The sequence below is a fragment of the Panulirus ornatus genome, chromosome 39 (genome assembly GCF_036320965.1).
Source record: "Panulirus ornatus isolate Po-2019 chromosome 39, ASM3632096v1, whole genome shotgun sequence".
Classification (NCBI taxonomy): domain Eukaryota; kingdom Metazoa; phylum Arthropoda; class Malacostraca; order Decapoda; family Palinuridae; genus Panulirus; species Panulirus ornatus.
The window spans coordinates 10,502,714-10,523,886 of NC_092262.1; the positions used below are offsets into that span (position 1 = coordinate 10,502,714).

Below are 21,173 nucleotides of genomic sequence, written 5' to 3' on the forward strand. Positions count from 1 at the left end.
CAGACAAATTCTCTGTCTATACGTTCACTTATTTGTGAAGTAAGGGTGAGATTCTGGGGGAAATGTATTTAGAAAACCATGGAAAAACTTAGCTTCGGGAACTGTAACTGCGTTGCCAGCATGGCCAAGCGTTGGTAATCTGCCATGGATCCATTAAGTGCTCAAGTGCAGCCTGTGAGATAAGTGTCAGTGAACTAATTCCGTCTAGCCAGCGGGGCAACTGGTCTAGGTCTGTGATTCATATAAAAATTCAATATGGCATCCAATATGAGTGATCATAACAGTCAGTTAATGGATAAATCACATACTAGTAATAATGTGATAAACCTGACAACCAGTGAGACTCTGAGGCTAGATGGAGATCGGACCAACTTGCACCTTCAGGCCAGTGGCGCTGCAGTTACTCAAGGTTATCAGAAAAAGAAAAATTCATCCTTTCAGATAACCAGTATTACCTCTCGTTTAAGTAACGATGGCGGTGAAGATAGTGCTGATGATACTGAGGATATCTCCGACATTATGGATAGCTCCAAGGTCACTGATTTTGACCAGGAAACGCCGAGTTTCTCGGAAGATTACTCCAAGTCGGAGGAAGTGTTCTTTGGGCCTGCCCCTGTGATCCCAACAAGTTCCCAGTATGGAATTACAGCTCTTGTGCAGCAGACGGGCTCTGGGGGTGTGATGACAGCCATGCTACCTCAGGGTGTTACTGTTAATGTTACAGAAGGTGGCATTGCCTTGGCCAAAGCTGATGGTGAATCAGATGACGTTAATCATTGGCAGAATAGGTTTAAGATTGTAAAGATAGATTCTAATGAGCCATTTAAACGTGGGAGGTGGATTTGTTTGGATTTTATGGACTCTCCTGCTGTTACAGCTGCCAGCGGCCAAAAGAAGGATGAGACGTCTGTGGTTGTCAGCAGTGTAAATTTTAAGGAAATAGATACAGGAGACCAGCCACAGACTGTGGTGCAGCTGTGCGTGCCAGTGCAACAACAGGGTCAGACGGGCCAGACTCAGCCCCACTCCATCGCTGTGCCTGCTCAGTACCAAGTCCCACATTCTACCCAGGCAACCACACCTATGGTCCCGTCAACTCAAACGAACCAGGGTGGTGTACCTATACAGACCTCACCTCACATGACAGGGGCGGCAGCTGCCCAGGGCCAGGGCACTTTACAGTATACTTCTCAAGGTGCCCCAATGCAAGGACAGTTACAGCCTCCGCTGTCCCAAGGTTATTCCACTTCATCCCAGGCTCCGCAGGGGCAAGCTTCAGTCCATCCATCACCTTCCGCTCAGACGCCTCCTCAGGCCCAGCCTACCCTTCACAAGCCTGCACTACATCCACTTCAACAGCCTCAAGTGTCCCAGCCCAATGTACAGACGTCACTGCAGGCTTCCAGTCTACCACAACCAAACTTGCAACCTGGAAGTGTTACTCAGTCTAGTATACAGCCGGGAATGGTGCCCCCAAGTTCCATTGCTCAGCCACCCCCACATCAGCCTGTACAGGCCCAGTCTAGTATACCCCAACCCACCATAAACTCTCAGAATATTCCACAGCCAGGAATTCCTGGACAGAATGTACCGCAGAATGTACCACAGAATGTTCCCCAGCCAGGTGTCATAGGTCAAGGAGGGATACCCACACAGCCTCTACAGCCTAACGTGATGACAGGCATCCCAACTCAGGCCATGGGAAAGCCAGGGGTAACCCATCAGGGGGTTCCCTCGCAGCCTGCTACTGTGATGAGCCAGCCTCAGCCAGTGGTAGCACAAGCAAATCTTACGCAGCAGAATGTGCCTCAACAGACCTTAGCTCAGAAGACTGTCGTTCAGAGTGGTCCGTCTCCACAGCAGATGACCCAGACCATAGCCTCAAAATCAGTGGCTGCACCACAGCAGATCCCACCGGCCCAACAGTTACCAGTGTCTCAGCAAATGAGTAGTAATATAGTCCAAGCTGCTGTTCATAGTCAGACAACTGTTGCAGCAACCCAGCAAATGACAGCAGTAGCAGCAGCAGCAGTGGCAGCAGCAGCAGCCCCTGCTAGCAATGTAAAGCCATCTCCAGTACCACAGCCTAGCCTTGGATCACATCCTGGCACAGGTGCAGCACCTACTCCTGCTACCACTCCAGCTCAAGCCCAGGCTCACTTGAACATGGGTGCATCCACAGTGCAGCCGCCTCCACCTTCCGAACAACAGTCTTCGCAGCCACAGCAGCAACCTCCACAGCCACAGGCACAACAACCTCCTGCCAATTTGGAGGGAATACCCCCAGGTCCACCTATGGATGAAGCTTCCACCGCCACTCCTCCTGCAGCCGGTAGTGGTCAGCCCGACGACAACGAAAGGTAAGTGCTGAAATTATTGATAGAAACAAATATTTTTCTCAAGACCTTTTTAAATTTGGAATGAATAAAGCATTAAGGTATGTCAACCAAATGTACGAGATATACTCCTCTTGCTCTTAGGCCCTCATCTGACAAAAGTCAGTTTAACTGCATCAAAACTAGCTTTGGGAAATGGCTTTTTGTATTTTTGATGTGTCTGTGATTCATTACTATATTAGATAGGGTGATAATGGTATATTGGGGAAATAGAGTTAGATGTATAAAGTACTTGTGAAAGCATCACTAAGCCTACCTAGCTGTTAAGATGTTGGAGTTTTCATTATTGTAATTGCAAAATTCCAGTCTTACTCATAAGAATACACTGCCAACATGGTGCCAGATGTCAAAAACAGATGACGCAGCAGCAGGAGACAAACATAATGTTGGCATATTTTGTATGTCATTTCGGCTACGGTATGGGGGTATGAGAGGTATTTTTGTAGGCTCATATGATATACTGGTGTACTACCAAATTTTACATCCATTAACCTCGCATATTCTTAATATAGATCACCATTATTGCTTATTTGATAATTCTCAGTAAATACAATTCGTTGATTATGCTCTCTATATATGGACCATATTTATTGGCTAATATATTTATACACACACTGGTTCAGCATAGCCCGAGGACCCTTCATACCCATGATGCATTTACTACTCAGATGAGAGACACTACCACATAGAAACATTTTCATCACTACACATTATGATCCATTCTGGTGGATGTGGACAGCTTCCTGAGCTCTATGAGAATTTTACATAGATAGAAAGTACTCCTTTGCTGGAAGTATGTCCTGACAACATAAACACTTTGGCCCAGTTGCAATCCAAGCCCCTGAAGATATCATCAACTACAAAAAGAAATCCATAATGCTGAAATCTTACCAATGTAATACCAGTCCTATAACCATCCAACTCCCCCTCCTCCTCCTGCATTTTATGACTGCTGTCTTATGTATCCAAACTCGGAAAACCTGATTTGTAACAGACTCAAGTACAATGTCCCACTCTCTCTCTCTCTCTCTCTCTCTCTCTCTCTCTCTCTCTCTCTCTCTCTCTCTCTCTCTCTCTCTCTCTCTTCTCTCCCACACACACACACACACAGCATGGTTTCAGATTCATCTAGTCTACCACTACTTTTAACAGTGACCTTGCATAACATATCCTCGATGGCTTCAGTCAACCACAACCCCTTTCCAGCACAGTGCTGGAGACAATAGACTATCAAGGCTTTTGACACTATTATCCGACTCATTCTCATAGAAACTATTCTTGAAAACACCCTCCATAACTACAACAAAAAGTGGCCTGACCAGTTTCATAGCTGGCTGCCATGCCAGAGTCACTCACTGTAGCATTATCTCTTAAACCTTCAAACTCTACAATAAGATTCCCCAAGGAGCAGTTCTTTCTCCAGACCTCTTCAGTCTTCTTACTTGAATTTCCAGTGCTATCATCATACAACAAGGTCTTCCAATGTGCAGATGACTTCATACTCACATCACAACACTCTGACACCACAGTAGTAACAACAAACATGCAGCATTATGTGACATAGTTATGGCTCACCTTGAACATACTGTCTCTTACCCCATGGTTACACTACTTCAAGTTGCAGGGAGATGTGGACTCCTTTGGAGTGAAATTCACTTTGACTAATTTCAATGAAAGATTCTTGATGTTAGCGTGGACTTCTTTCTGCATGCTGTGCCACTTCACGTAGCAGGCAAGGAAAACTCCTTTGGAGCGAGAAGTTCTTTGATGAGACTGTATTCCCAGTGGTACAACCTTTCTCCTTTAAACACACTTTTAGACTCAGGCACCAGGTTATGCAGTTTCTCATACGTAGTTCTTTGATGAGACTGTATTCCCAGTGGTACAACCTTTCTCCTTTAAACACACTTAGACTCAGGCACCAGGTTATGCAGTTTCTCATACGAGTATGCTGCCAGGGCCATGTCCCCTGTAAACACCTCCCAAGTGCCTCCTATCCCAGCAGACTGCATACCTGCCTGTCTTTGCAAAACCCTTGCATTTACCACCTGTCCCACCCCATCAGTATACAGTTTAAACAGCCATGGTGACATCACTTGCTCTTGATGCAGACCCATCTTCACCTGGAGCCACACTCTCCAATTTCCCTCCTGGTGCATTTGCCACACTCTCCTAATAAAAATTCCAAACTGCTTCTGGAGCTTCTCTGCCACATCATATTTTTGGAGCACTGTTCACAAAACAGTTTTGTCAACCTTATCATACATTTACTCTAGGTCCTTGAATGCCATATGCAAATCCTTCTCACTCAGATTCTTCAAATGCAACCAGGTGGTCCTCATCCTTCCTAGTCTGAAGCTGCATGCATGCCACCACTAACACAGTCACCACTCTCCCATACAATTTACCAGGTGTACACTCAACATCCCCAAACATTTGTATGTGAAGTGGCAACATCTTTCCCCCCTTGCCTAAATACAGTGAATTATAAGACATTCTGCCAGTCCTCAAGATAGCAAGATAGCCTTACCTTGAACCATGCATATGTTGAAAATCCTGACGTACCAATCAACAGCACTGTTGTATCCTTTTTTAAGAAACTCATCTGCAATCCCATCCACTATAGCCACTTTGACAGACCATCTAATGCAAGGCTTGCCCTTACATTATTTTCACCAAACCACTTGCCATGGCTTTCTTGCTCCATGTGCCTCCACATCCCAGCCATCCCACATCTGTTGTCCCCATCATCAAGCATATTCAACAGTCTTTCAAATTAGTCCGTCCATCTCTTTTCCACCTCCTTTTTATCTGTTCTCACTTCACTATCTACTTTCCACACTGATGCTCTCACTTGTTCTCTTATTCTGCCTGGACTGTTGTTCTTCCAAAACATTTTCTTTAGTCTCAATGAAGTTTGCTGATGTATTCATACCTCTACTCGCATTTGCTCTCTTTTACAGCCCCTGTACCTTCCACTTTTGCTGCTGCTGCTGCTTGTATATCTCTGCCACCCATTATTGTGTGTATATTAAGCATGGGTGTTCCCTTTAGGTAGCACCCATACAGTTTTTTTCCTTTTTTTTTTTTAACATGCAAATGAAATTCTCATCCCACCTTTTTGACATGCCCACATTCCACTCAGCCACTCCTGCATATTTCACTGCTACTTTCAGTTGGACACCCTCCCCCTGTCTCACACACACACACACACACACACACACACACACACACACACACACACACACACACACACACAAATACTTTTTTTAAGAGCATCGGTTCTTGCTGAAACTTTGACAGAATAAGTGGTGGAACTGAAACTTTAATTTCAGTACTGAATACTGTTATATTATGGTTATACTGAACTTTTCTTAATTCATTAATCTGATGGCATTAAATCACAACAATTGGCTATAGGTGCTGAAATAGCACAATGAAAATTATTCATATAACATTACAAAACAAAAATGCATTTGATTGAAGTGTGTGATTAATATTGTCAGTATGGGTCAAGAACATTGAGCAAACTTCTGTAAACGCCAACATATTTCCATGAAAGAAATTGCATTGCATTTTAAGTCGAAAAAGAGTGTACAGATTTGGGACCCTTAAGTATAGAGTGATGTTGTGAGCCATGACATATCTAGTAATAAGGCAAGAAAATATTTAAGATTAATTATTATGGGAATGACAAGAGAACTCTTCTTTTAGGTGATAGATAATACTTTTTTCCCCCCATGCTCTAATGTTAGCTGAGCCTTCTATCCTTACAAAGATGGGGAAACAGATGTACCCTGTGGTTATGTTGGACTGGTGTAAAGGTAAATACTAAATTTTGCTGGATTGGAACATTTGCTTCTCTATACAAATGAGAATAGATCAAACTACAGCAGTGTTGCTATGGGCACGACGAAATATAAGGTATTTTTCTAGATTAACCCTTGAGTTTCTTGACAGCCTGCAGTGTGCTAATGGACTGGCAAAGTGTTTGGCAGCTTTGTTTAAAATTCTCAGCTGACATGATCCACAGATGTCACTGGCAACCTAATGACACAACAGCAAATGAGTTTTATGTAAAGAATATGTAAATGATATGTATGGAATGTTTAAAATCACACATGAAACAAAACACAACGTATGTAATCTGTTGAAGACATTGTACGCTTACATAAAAAAGGAACATCTATGCTGTCAGCCACGGCCCTTCCCTGTCAGTTCAACTCAATACCCTCCCACACCATTATAGAGGACTGTATACTGTAGTGTTTTATATTTTGGGAGGGGTATTTTCTGTTGTAACATTTTTTTTTTTTTTTTTTTTTTTTTTTTTTTTTATACTTTGTCGCTGTCTCCCGCGTTTGCGAGGTAGCGCAAGGAAACAGACGAAAGAAATGGCCCAACCCCCCCCCCCATACACATGCACATACACACGTCCACACACGCAAATATACATACCTACACAGCTTTCCATGGTTTACCCCAGACGCTTCACATGCCTTGATTCAATCCACTGACAGCACGTCAACCCCTGTATACCACATCGCTCCAATTCACTCTATTCCTTGCCCTCCTTTCACCCTCCTGCATGTTCAGGCCCCGATCACACAAAATCTTTTTCACTCCATCTTTCCACCTCCAATTTGGTCTCCCTCTTCTCCTCGTTCCCTCCACCTCCGACACATATATCCTCTTGGTCAATCTTTCCTCACTCATTCTCTCCATGTGCCCAAACCATTTCAAAACACCCTCTTCTGCTCTCTCAACCACGCTCTTTTTATTTCCACACATCTCTCTTACCCTTACGTTACTTACTCGATCAAACCACCTCACACCACACATCGTCCTCAAACATCTCATTTCCAGCACATCCATCCTCCTGCGCACAACTCTATCCATAGCCCACGCCTCGCAACTATACAACATTGTTGGAACCACTATTCCTTCAAACATACCCATTTTTGCTTTCCGAGATAATGTTCTCGACTTCCACACATTTTTCAAGGCTCCCAAAATTTTCGCCCCCTCCCCCACCCTATGATCCACTTCCGCTTCCATGGTTCCATCCGCTGCCAGATCCACTCCCAGATATCTAAAACACTTCACTTCCTCCAGTTTTTCTCCATTCAAACTCACCTCCCAATTGACTTGACCCTCAACCCTACTGTACCTAATAACCTTGCTCTTATTCACATTTACTCTTAACTTTCTTCTTCCACACACTTTACCAAACTCAGTCACCAGCTTCTGCAGTTTCTCACATGAATCAGCCACCAGCGCTGTATCATCAGCGAACAACAACTGACTCACTTCCCAAGCTCTCTCATCCCCAACAGACTTCATACTTGCCCCTCTTTCCAGGACTCTTGCATTTACCTCCCTAACAACCCCATCCATAAACAAATTAAACAACCATGGAGACATCACACACCCCTGCCGCAAACCTACATTCACTGAGAACCAATCACTTTCCTCTCTTCCTACATGTACACATGCCTTACATCCTCGATAAAAACTTTTCACTGCTTCTAACAACTTGCCTCCCACACCATATATTCTTAATACCTTCCACAGAGCATCTCTATCAACTCTATCATATGCCTTCTCCAGATCCATAAATGCTACATACAAATCCATTTGCTTTTCTAAGTATTTCTCACATACATTCTTCAAAGCAAACACCTGATCCACACATCCTCTACCACTTCTGAAACCGCACTGCTCTTCCCCAATCTGATGCTCTGTACATGTTGTAACATATGATCTAGAAATATAAGGTGGAAAATTTTTGAGATTACTTTGTGCTGGGTTAGTGTCTTTTGGGTATATGCTGGAGTTTACGGATAAAGAATGTACAAATTATCTTTAGATGGAAAATGTTTTGTGAAAAATCATTGATTTTAGAGTTTTTTTTTTGGTCGTGTCCTTTCAGCTGATGTCAAACTTTGTTTTAAATTTGTCAACTTAAACTAGCATAGTTTATTTAACTTAAGATTTAGAATATTGTGCTATGAATATTCTTCAGACTGCCTCGGTGTAGGTTTGAAACTTATATTGCACATTCTGGATAATTGTTGAAATCGGCAACCTGTGGTACAGCGAGAAAGAATGATGTTTGCTGAAGACTTAACCAGTTAAATAGTGTGTTTACATATGCAGAACCAGACACACGAGGTCTTGAGAGAAGTAAGTGATGATGATTGCCTCATCTTACAGGGAGACCTAGATAAACTCCAAATTTGGTCACATAAATAGTTCATGTGATTCAGTTTAAGTAAGTGTGAGGTAATGATGATGGGAGAGTTAGAATAGGCCTTCATGTGATTATTATCTAGCAGGAAATAGAATAAAGGAATCTGTTTGTGAAAGAAGGCTTATGGGTCAACATTGTACTTAATTCATTGCCATAGCTGAACATACAGAAAAATGAGAAGAGGTGAACTGGCTTTTTGGCTGGTATTACTATCACATTTAAAGAATATTGATAAGGATAAATGTGATAAGTTGTTCATAACATTGGCCAAAACTATATATATATATATATATATATATATATATATATATATATATATATGTGTGTGTGTGTGTGTGTTGATAGATTGACAGGGAGATAGATAGATTGATGTGGTCACCTCACTTAATTGCTTGCAAAAATTTTATTGAGAGGATACAGAGAGCCACTTAGATGATACCTGAATTAAGAGGAATGAAGTGTGGTGAAAGGCTGAGGGCTACAAAGCAGTCCACCATGAAGGTGAGAAGAGAAAGGGGGAAACCTGATAACAGCCTTGAAGTCTCTATTTCAGCTGGACTGTATTGAGAGTGAATAGTTCTTCAAGAGATGCAACGCCATTATGAGCAGAGGCCCTGACTACAAGCTTAGGAAAAAGATTGTTAGAAAGGATCTGAAGTGTAAAGGTGACGGATGTTTGGATTGATCTGATCAAGGACATTGCAAATGCCAGCAGTTTACAAAGGTTTAAGAGGCTGCTTGCTGGCACAGAAAGTTCACACACACACACACACACACACACACACACACACACACACACACACACACACACACACACACACACACACACACACACATGGTTTGCATTACTAACTGTCATGCATGCATGGGCAGCTTAGAATCATACCCACATAGGTTCGAATCCTGGTTGCAGTAAACAGTCCACATTCCTCCCATTTGTTCATCTTCACCTTGAGGATGGCTGATGAAATGGGTATCTGGCATAAGCTGGATGTGTTTGTGTGTGTTTGCATTTTTTTCATCATTCAAACTATTCGCCATTTCCCGCATTAGCGAGGTAGCGTTAAGAACAGAGGACTGGGCCTTTGAGGGAATACCCTCACCTGGCCCAATTCTCTGTTCCTTCTTTTGGAAAAAAAAAAAAAGACACGGCACATATTTCCAAGATTAAGGAGATGGGGCGACACAAGTGTAAAACTCTTTTCCTGTAAAACACAGATAGCAATCACAACAGATGGGGACCCGTGAGTGTAAAACTCTCAGCCCATACAGTCCAAAGAGCTAATTTCACACACACATACAGACTTCTGTGGTGTAATGGGTAGCATTACTGAAGAGAATTGTGGAGAAAATATATGTGGAAAATACAGTTTAACATACCCTCATAATAGTTATGGTTAACGCTTTCGACCGAAAATTGCTAATGTTCAGATGGTCGGTAAGGTTTCCATGTATATATTCCATGAGGATTAATCGTCATGAAAGTGGCAACTTCCTTGGTTTGTATACAGACTGAAGACAGGCAGGACCTGCTTTCTATAGTATGCTTCATGATATGATGTTGTATGTAATATCTCTTCTTCCATAGAAATGGATGAATTATTGGCAACTGTGTTTTGGGGTGAATCATCATCATGTGTCTGGTAACATTGTTTGTGTATTGAAAGACAGAAAACAGGGTAACCTTGTAGTATAGAAATGATGTGAATAATTTTCTGATCGTGTCCATATACGTGAATATGTTTCTTATGTTCATTTTACACAATTTGCCCCTTTTATAATGCTTCTGATTTGTATCTATATGTGCCAGCAGACAGTTTTTTAATCTGTACTTTTCTCTTGATGTGGGAATCTGGCTGCAGGTTAGGGATGATGTCAACTCCCACGTCCTTTTCACATACAGATTCCTGCAGCTTATTTCCTGATAGATGATCTTTGTATTAAGACCTTTTGGTGTGTTCCATCATCATTTCTTTATGATTACTCTTGTTGAATTTTATCATCCAGACCAATTTTGGAGTCTATCTAAGTCTCCTTGTAAGTTGATGCACTCTTTGATATTTGCTTCCCTCATGACATTTTCATCATCTGCAAGCATACTCAAATAGGAGTTCATGCCTTTTTGCAAGTCATTTACATAGATCCCTTCCTCAAAAATAATCCTCTGTTCAGTGATGGAATCTTTCTTTTATTACTGATGATCCAGCTTCTAAAAGAGCCTTCCTGTGTGGTTTAGTGTTAGATGCTTTCTTCCAGTTTAGATACAGACTATTCACTCGAACCTCCCTCTTGTCTGACAAGTCTAAGAGTTTTGTTTGATGTGACCTCCTTTCCCTAAAACTGTGTTAACTCTTGTTTAGATAATTTCTCTCTAGTCATATTCAACAGAACAGACACCACTCATCAAGTGGACTGGTCTGTGGTTCTTTGCCTCTTTGTGGTCTCTTCTTATAGATAAGTGCAAAGTTTGCAATTTTCCACTTCCTTGACACTTTCTCTTTTTCCAGCAGCTTCCTAAAGAGTATTTTAAGATGTTTGTTTAGTGTATCTGCACACACCTTCATCACATAGGTTGAAAGTTTTATCTAGACCAGGAGCCTTGTATGGGTCAAAACCTTTTAAATAATCTGATAGTGTGTGTGTGTGTGTATGTAATCACCAGTTTGTATGGTATTGAGAGAGAGTTCAACACTCATAGGACCCCATCTCAAACTTTTTCTACCACTCCATCCATAAACAGATTAAACAGCCATGGTTCCGTCCAGTCGCCTGTATCTTGCCTGGGCTATGGGGGCAAAAGACACGTGAAGACTGCTCCAGGTGTACTGTTATATTGTGCAACATTTTCAACTTCATATATAATCAGCATTCAAAATTTCACTTAATCAATTCATCCTCCACCCTAATATAAAACTACATCTTTTCTAACCAAGTGTCCTGCTTAGTTTCTTATTATGGCCTCTGGTTGCTCAAGATTTCATTTGTTGGTTAAGAAACTTTAAGGTTGTGATCAAGTTATCCCCCTGACTCTTTTCCCTTCCTTTATAGGCAAAGTAATGGCCTTTAATCTTTCTCTGTATCTCAACTTTTATTATCCATAGTATCACCATTTCTTTGCTGTCCAGTGGTATATCGCTAATTGTTCATTGTACTTCTTGTGTGGTGACCAGACATTAAAAGCCTATTCGAGTTCTGGTGTGAATCGTTTCCTGAACATTTCCTTTTCAGTGTACTGAAGTGAGGTCCTGTTTTTAGCAAGTTTTCTCCTTCACATTCACCCTTTTAAAAGTAGTACATCCCGTTCCTCTATCAAGGAATAGAATATTGAAATTGAAGTAATGCATTGTACAGTTTTACACTCCGATTTGTTAACTTGGTCTAGAGATTCACAGCTGATACTGAAAATGATTTCTTCAACATCAAGTTTGATTTCACCTCCTCTGGTTGCTGATTCTTTGCATCATTCAGAGCGATGTTACTTATCAAAGAAAACTCAAGCTTGTAATAGAATGGCTCTTATATCTCTCTCTCCCATGGTGCACAGATTTACAGACTGTATGTATCATATTAAGCCCAGAGCCATCGCCACTAGTTCTTATGTGTTTTTTTTTGTTTTGTGTGTGTGTGTGTGTGTGTGTGTGTGTGTGTGTGTGTGTGTGTCATTGCCTATTTTCACAGTACGGGGAGGGATAACTATGGTTGGAATGTGGTGGCGGTAGCGGGTCGTTGAGTGAGCTTGTTGAGGCCTTGTTGGAGGGCAGTTAGTGGCCATAACCTAGCCGGATGATGGTGGTTGACTTGCTTGCTGCACCTGTTGGCGGGCGGCACCCCCTCGACAGACGCCGTTTGTGTAGCTGCTGCGTGGCATGGCGGTCGCCCTAGCTGGTGCCCTATGGCTGCTGCGTTTATTGATGGTCGCGTTGGATGGGCTCGTGTGTCTGTTGATGGGTATGGTGGTCTGGCCTTTCACAGTGTACCGTTTAAGGGTCCGGTCAAAGGCCGGCCCATCTAATACAGTTGTGCCATTGTAGTCAAGCCGTTAACGAAAACGACCCTGTTGCGAACTGTTGTGGGTGAGGGGCGCTGGGATGCCGCTGGGGTGGTGGGTACAGAGCCATTATGGAGGTGGGGTTTGGTGTGAGGTAACCTCACCAAGTCCCGTCGAATGTTGTGGGAGGTTTGGTAGGAGGGAGAGAGTGGTGGCTTCAGCCTCATGTACTGAGGTTAGTGTGAAGTTTTTGATCTCTTGTGAGGATCGTTTAAGAAGGGTTTATATATAGCCTTCTGCCTTAAGCCACGAATGAAACAATTGGCTATCATCTGGGGGAGACGAATTCCCAGATTTTAAAGGGCGTTAACGGGAAAACAAAAGAGACGGTAACATAATTTCCATCCAAAATACTTCCACTTGAAATACCCCTAAATTTCGACATGTAAATAGAATAATGGTTTGTTTTGGACGTGAGGGAAAGGGGGGGGGGGTCACCTAGTGAGTGCAAGGCTCTTGTGTTGCTGTCCAAGGTCAAATTATCCTTAAAAAAAAAGATTTTATGTTGCAACTACGTTTTTCTTCCTTTTATAGTTTGTATATTCTGACTTACGCGTGTCAAATGACCGACCAAATTGTGGTTGTTGTTGTTTACTCTTTGTGGGATTTAGAATAGAAAATTAGAAGACGCCATGAGGGGAGGATCGGATGAAAAAGTTGTTAGATCAAGGGTTGTATTGTGGTGATGGGAGGGTTGGCAAGCGATTTCAGGTATATTAAAAGGCCTTTGGAATCTGGGGTCGATGGAAATGAGAAACGCTGACAGTGCGACTGCATCGAGTTTTTATAAGAAGGGTAAACATGAAGGGAACTGTCTTGAGCTCAGGATCAGGACTTAAACCGAGGGATATCAGGACTGCCCAGATGACCACATGCATCTACAGACGACTAGGTTAACGGCACAGAACTCCCGTAAAGCAGGCAGCTGTTAAGCTACGTGTTTGACCAAACATTTGTGAAACAGCGGCGCCTAGCCCGAATTAAGCCTGCGTCCTTCAACAACCAGCGTGTGTTGGGTGGCAGTTGACTTTTCTATTTCTACCGTTGACTTTTCTATTTCTCCCGTTGACTTTTCTATTTCTCCTGTTGACTTTTCTATTTCTCCCGTTGACTTTTCTATTTCTCCTGTTGACTTTTCTATTTCTCCCGTTGACTTTTCTATTTCTCCTGTTGACTTTTCTATTTCTCCCGTTGACTTTTCTATTTCTCCTGTTGACTTTTCCATTTCTACCGTTGACTTTTCTATTTCTCCCGTTGACTTTTCTATTTCTCCCGTTGACTTTTCTATTTCTACCGTTGACTCTTTTATTTCTACCGTTGACTTTTCTATTTCTACCGTTGACTTTTCTATTTCTACCGTTGACTCTTCTATTTCTACCATTGACTTTTCTATTTCTACCGTTGACTATTCTATTTCTTCCTAAACTTCTTAACAATGGGGAGATTATTTTTCTTTTCTTCTAAGGCTGAAGTGTGTGGTTGGAAGGCTGATGTCACTCACTTATGGGTCAAGTAATCTTGTCGCTTCCGCTGAGAGCATTTAGGTCATGCAACCTTACTTCTCTTTGGTGAACTTAAGAAGACAGGTAGAGTGTGGTGGTGGAAGATGTTACTTTTTAGATATTTGCTTGTAAACTGTTGGTTGTCGAGAGTGGACAGGCTCAAGGCCCTGCCTAGCACGGGCCAATAGGCTTCTTCCGGTGTCATCACTTCTTTTTGTCTTAAACGACAGAACTAGTGAGTGACAGTATCTGCTTGTTTACTCCAGTCAGGTGATGATGGCTGCTTGTCAACCACTAAAAAGCCGACGGTATGTAATTAAAAAGATGGCTGACTGTTCGGTCAGATTGCAGCAGTAAACCCATTTTAGAAAGTTTCATGTCGACCGGACCACAGGACCTAGAAAGACAGAAACAGCGAGTGGATTCAAAGCTTCATGTCAAAAGGCTAAAGGTTCAGTCAGTAGAAAGAGCAACGAGGAGCTGACGGGAAGGGAATACTTGTGGTATAGTGGAGAGAAATTAAGAGCCATAATACGAAAGGTAGGGAGGTCGTGTTTGATGCCTCGTCTGTACTGGAGAGGATGGATGGAGTTAACCATTGTTGTCGAACCTGAGTTACTACTGGCTGGCTCACAGGCCACTTCAACACTGAGACGATTGAGAATATTCTAACAGCTCACGGGACGTGATAAAGATATATGCATGGTCTCGTTATTGATAAATGCAAGGAGAGGAAGTTTTGTTTAGGCCTATAGAACGATAATTTGAGATTGGAGAAGCCTTTGATATAAGCATTAGTTCCAGTCTTAAACTTAGTCTGTCAGATAAGGGATTGACAGTGAGAGCGGATCAGATATCATGGGCCATTCTGTGGTGTTGGTTGTGTTGTGCCATAGCAAAGTATTGGACGCTTGTCATCGGCTGTTTCCGACGCTGATGGTTGGGTGGGTGTTGGATGAGAAACACTATGTTGCGCAAGAGCTGCATCTGGAGGTGTCATAGAGACGAGCACCAGGCACAGAGTGCACAGATAAGCTTATGAATCTGTTCTAACAGAGCACTAAACTGGGCTTAGTGTAAGGTTTGCTGTGTCATTGCAAAGACCTATACTACTTCAAGAATTTCAGCTACTGAAGTCTCTGTTGGGATTCTCTGATGTTTACGAGAATGATTCCAGTTGGATGTCACAGAATTGGTTCCAGAGATGTTTTATCGAATCAGGTGCTCAAAAGTACCACAAATGGCCACCACAGGGCCCTTGATGTGGTCGTGTGGTGGGTTGGGATAGGTCAGGGTGGGCCAGGGGCACCACAGGACCCTTGATGTGGTCGTGTGGTGGGTTGGGATAGGTCAGGCTGGGCCAGGGGCACCACAGGACCCTTGATGTGGTCGTATGGTGGGTTGGGATAGGTCAGGGTGGGCCAGGGGCACCACAGGACCCTTGATGTGGTAGTGTGGTGGGTTGGGATAGGTCAGGCTTAGCCTGGGGCACCACAGGACCCTTGATGTGGTAGTGTGGTGGGTTGGGATAGGTCAGGCTGGGCCAGGGGCACCACAGGGCCCTTGATGTGGTCGTGTGGTGGGTTGGGATAGGTCAGGCTGGGCCAGGGGCACCACAGGGCCCTTGATGTGGTCGTGTGGTGGGTTGGGATAGGTCAGGGTGGGCCAGGGGCACCACAGGGCCCTTGATGTGGTCGTGTGGTGCGTTGGGATAGGTCAGGGTGGGCCAGGGACACCACAGGACCCTTGACGTGGTCGTGTGGTGGGTTGGGATAGGTCAGGGTGGGCCAGGGGCACCACAGGACCCTTGATGTGGTCGTGTGGTGGGTTGGGATAGGTCAGGCTGGGCCAGGGGCACCACAGGACCCTTGATGTGGTCGTGTGGTGGGTTGGGATGGGTCAGGGTGGGCCAGGGGCACCACAGGACCCTTGATGTGGTAGTGTGGTGGGTTGGGATAGGTCAGGCTGGGCCAGGGGCACCACAGGGCCCTTGATGTGGTCGTGTGGTGGGTTGGGATAGGTCAGGGTGGGCCAGGGGCACCACAGGGCCCTTGATGTGGTCGTGTGGTGGGTTGGGATAGGTCAGGCTGGGTTAGAGGCACCACAGGACCCTTGATGTGGTCGTATGGTGGGTTGGGATAGGTCAGGGTGGGCCAGGGGCACCACAGGACCCTTGATGTGGTAGTGTGGTGGGTTGGGATAGGTCAGGCTTAGCCTGGGGCACCACAGGACCCTTGATGTGGTAGTGTGGTGGGTTGGGATAGGTCAGGCTGGGCCAGGGGCACCACAGGGCCCTTGATGTGGTCGTGTGGTGGGTTGGGATAGGTCAGGGTGGGCCAGGGGCACCACAGGGCCCTTGATGTGGTCGTGTGGTGGGTTGGGATAGGTCAGGGTGGGCCAGGGGCACCACAGGGCCCTTGATGTGGTCGTGTGGTGCGTTGGGATAGGTCAGGGTGGGCCAGGGACACCACAGGACCCTTGACGTGGTCGTGTGGTGGGTTGGGATAGGTCAGGGTGGGCCAGGGGCACCACAGGACCCTTGATGTGGTCGTGTGGTGGGTTGGGATAGGTCAGGCTGGGCCAGGGGCACCACAGGACCCTTGATGTGGTCGTCTGGTGGGTTGGGATGGGTCAGGCTGGGCCAGGGGCACCACAGGACCCTTGATGTGGTCGTCTGGTGGGTTGGGATAGGTCAGGCTGGGCCAGGGGCACCACAGGACCCTTGATGTGGTCGTGTGGTGGGTTGGGATAGGTCAGGCTGGGCCAGGGGCACCACAGGACCCTTGATGTGGTCGTCTGGTGGGTTGGGATGGGTCAGGCTGGGCCAGGGGCACCACAGGACCCTTGATGTGGTAGTGTGGTGGGTTGGGATAGGTCAGGCTGGGCCAGGGGCACCACAGGGCCCTTGATGTGGTCGTGTGGTGGGTTGGGATAGGTCAGGCTGGGCCAGGGGCACCACAGGGCCCTTGATGTGGTCGTGTGGTGGGTTGGGATAGGTCAGGCTGGGTTAGAGGCACCACAGGACCCTTGATGTGGTCGTATGGTGGGTTGGGATAGGTCAGGGTGGGCCAGGGGCACCACAGGACCCTTGATGTGGTAGTGTGGTGGGTTGGGATAGGTCAGGCTTAGCCTGGGGCACCACAGGACCCTTGATGTGGTAGTGTGGTGGGTTGGGATAGGTCAGGCTGGGCCAGGGGCACCACAGGGCCCTTGATGTGGTCGTGTGGTGGGTTGGGATAGGTCAGGGTGGGCCAGGGGCACCACAGGGCCCTTGATGTGGTCGTGTGGTGGGTTGGGATAGGTCAGGGTGGGCCAGGGGCACCACAGGGCCCTTGATGTGGTCGTGTGGTGCGTTGGGATAGGTCAGGGTGGGCCAGGGACACCACAGGACCCTTGACGTGGTCGTGTGGTGGGTTGGGATAGGTCAGGGTGGGCCAGGGGCACCACAGGACCCTTGATGTGGTCGTGTGGTGGGTTGGGATAGGTCAGGCTGGGCCAGGGGCACCACAGGACCCTTGATGTGGTCGTCTGGTGGGTTGGGATGGGTCAGGGTGGGCCAGGGGCACCACAGGACCCTTGATGTGGTAGTGTGGTGGGTTGGGATAGGTCAGGCTGGGCCAGGGGCACCACAGGGCCCTTGATGTGGTCGTGTGGTGGGTTGGGATAGGTCAGGGTGGGCCAGGGGCACCACAGGACCCTTGACGTGGTAGTGTGGTGGGTTGGGATAGGTCAGGCTTAGCCTGGGGCACCACAGGGCCCTTGATGTGGTCGTGTGGTGGGTTGGGATAGGTCAGGGTGGGCCAGGGGCACCACAGGGCCCTTGATGTGGTCGTGTGGTGCGTTGGGATAGGTCAGGGTGGGCCAGGGACACCACAGGACCCTTGATGTGGTCGTGTGGTGGGTTGGGATAGGTCAGGCTTAGCCTGGGGCACCACAGGACCCTTGACGTGGTCGTGTGGTGGGTTGGGATAGGTCAGGCTTAGCCTGGGGCACCACAGGGCCCTTGATGTGGTCGTGTGGTGGGTTGGGATAGGTCAGGCTGGGTTAGAGGCACCACAGGACCCTTGATGTAGTAGTGTGGTGGATGCGGGTCGGCCAGGCGTGATGTAGCAGCGTACACGTGTGAGGGGGGTGGGTGGGTTGAGGTGGGTGGTGTGGTAGTGGGTGTGGTACATGTTGTCTCGTCAGCTGAGGCAGCGGTGGGTCACCATGACGTCTTCTTCCTTCATTGATTTTCTTACCAATGGTCCCTCCACGTGCAGTGTGACTAGCGGCTGCAGATACTGCTGCTGCTGCTCAACACTGACCGTGGTGATACTGCTGTATACTGCTGAACGCTGACGGTGGTGATACTGCTGTATACTGCTCAACACTGACCGTGGTGATACTGCTGTACACTGTACTGGCAGTGTTGATACTGCTGTATACTGCATTGGCAGTGTTGGTACTGCTGTATACTGCACTGACAGTGTTGGTACTGCTGTATACTGCATTGGCAGTGTTGGTACTGCTGTATACTGCACTGACAGTGTTGATACTGCTGTATACTGCATTGGCAGTGTTGATACTGCTGTATACTGCACTGACAGTGTTGGCACTGCTGTATACTGCACTGACAGTGTTGATAATGCTGTATACTGCACTGACAGTGTTGGCACTGCTGTATACTGCACTGACAGTGTTGATAATGCTGTATACTGCACTGACAGTGTTGGCACTGCTGTATACTGCACTGACAGTGTTGATAATGCTGTATACTGCACTGACAGTGTTGATAATGCTGTATACTGCACTGACAGTGTTGATAATGCTGTATACTGCATTGGCAGTGTTGATACTGCTGTATACTGCATTGGCAGTGTTGATGATGCTGTATACTGCACTGACAGTGTTGGCACTGCTGTATACTGCACTGACAGTGTTGATAATGCTGTATACTGCTGCAGAACGCCAGCGGACAGTGTTGATACTGCCACTGGTTGACAGTGGGACTGCAGTAGTGCTAGCATGAACTAGTGTGGTGTTTTGAAACCGATGTATGAGTTTTGAGATGAATAAAGGTGTGTGTGTGTGTGTGTGTGTGTGTGTGTGTGTGTGTGTGTAGGATTGGGGTGTGTGGATTTCAGGGCACCACTCGTGTCTCGCCCCCATTTCCACTGTTCTGCAAGATGACACGTGGTATCCATTGTTCATTTGGGGTTAGTGGCCTTATTGGCCATCCTGACCATACTGTTTGAAGGGAGGAGGGTCGCTAGGGGGTGACGGGGAAACGGGAGTCTGTTTATTTACGCTAGTTAACCCCGGGACCATTTTCTGTGAGAGAGTCGTGGTGCAACACCCACTCCCCCTCGGGACGTTTCTAGTAGCTGCTGCAGCCCGAACCCTGCGGTACTTCCGTTAGCAGGGCACTGTCGGCCCCTTTGGAGTTTGAAGTCGTTTTATGGGGAGGCATTGTGGTGCCATAGATCGGTGTTAAGTAACCTTGAGCAGGTGGAGTCCGGGAACACCGAATTGTAATATATCAATATATTCCTATGAGTCCACGGGGGGGAAATGAAACACGGTAAATTCCCAAGTGCACTTTCGTGTCATAATCACATCATCAGGGGAGACACAAGAGAGAAATATAACCGTCACTTGATATACAACGACGAGAGTTAACCAAGGACTGTTTATAAATTGGACAGTTGTCGTCTTTGTCAAACAGAGCAGCTGTTGGGAGAGGGAGAGATCTCGACATGTAAACCGGGACTTCCAGTTTCTTAAGAAGCAGACTCGCTCGTTTGCTGATAACCACGAGGAAAAGTGAAACGCGATAACCCCCGAGTGAACTTTCGCGTATAATTACATCGCCAGGGGAGGGAGGGAGGATTGTGTCTCCCGTGACGGTGTGATTAATGCACGAAATTGCACTCGGGTTTTATCGCGTTTCATGTTTTTTTTTTTTCTTCCGTCGTGGTTATCGGCAAATACTAGATCACTCGCACCACTGTGATTTATTGCAATATGTAGACACACACACACACATACACACACACACACACACACACACACACACACACACACACACACACACACACACACAGTGTTCAACCCTCCTGTGACTGAAGGTAACAGGTTCGTCCCTTCATTTGCTTTCGTTTTACTGATGGTGGAGTAATATTACCTGTATGACTCACATGGAGGGATTAAATGGAAACACATCGGGAAAATGATCTGTTTGGAACAGGTGTTTGGTGGAGAAGTGTTGGATGATCTGTTATGAACAGGTGTTTAATAATCTGCTGTAAATGGTGTTTGATCATCTTTTATAGACGGGTGTTTGATCATCTTTTATAGACGGGTGTTTGATCATCTGTTATAGACGGGTGTGTGATCAGCTGTTATAGACGGGTGTTTGATCATCTTTTATAGACGGGTGTTTGACCATCTGTTATAGACGGGTGTTTGACCATCTGTTATAGACGGGTGTTTGACCATCTGTTATAGACGTGTGTGTGATCAGCTGTTATAGACGGGTGTTTGACCATCTGTTATAGACGGGTGTTTGACCATCTGTTATAGACGGGTGTTTGACCATCTGGTATAGACGGGTGTTTGACCATCTGTTATAGACGGGTGTTTGATCAGCTGTTTTGAACAAGAGTCTGTGTACGCCTAACAATAACTTGCTCTGAAAAAAAAGTACGATATATAGTTTTAAGTCCAGGACGAGCGACTCTGTGCTTGCTGTAGGGGGTGGGGTGGGGTTGGCCAACTCTCTCTCTCTCTCTGTCTCTCTCTCTCTCTCTCTCTCTCTCTCTCTCTCTCTCTCTCTCTCTCTCTCTCTCTCTCTCTCTCTCTCAAACTGTCCTTATGTCACCTGGAAAAAGGAAACCATCGCTTGGTCTTGTGTACCGTGGCTTTGTGTGTGCGGTGCTCACACACACACACACACACACACACACACACACACACACACACACACACACACA

General features: G+C 45.9%; 1 protein-coding gene across 2 annotated transcripts in view; it reads left to right on the top strand.

Annotated features, from left to right (window-relative positions):
* Window positions 1–21,173, top strand: part of bun (TSC22 domain family member bunched) — a 315,510-nt gene continuing 294,337 nt past the window's right edge. Inside the window, exon 1 of one of the 2 annotated variants that reach the window (XM_071685053.1) lies at window positions 1–2,360. In XM_071685053.1, coding sequence (XP_071541154.1) covers window positions 256–2,360 — 2,105 coding nt within the window. In that variant the 5' untranslated portion in view covers window positions 1–255. The remainder of the gene's footprint in view (window positions 2,361–21,173) is intronic. The other variant, XM_071685054.1, reaches the window with a different exon arrangement.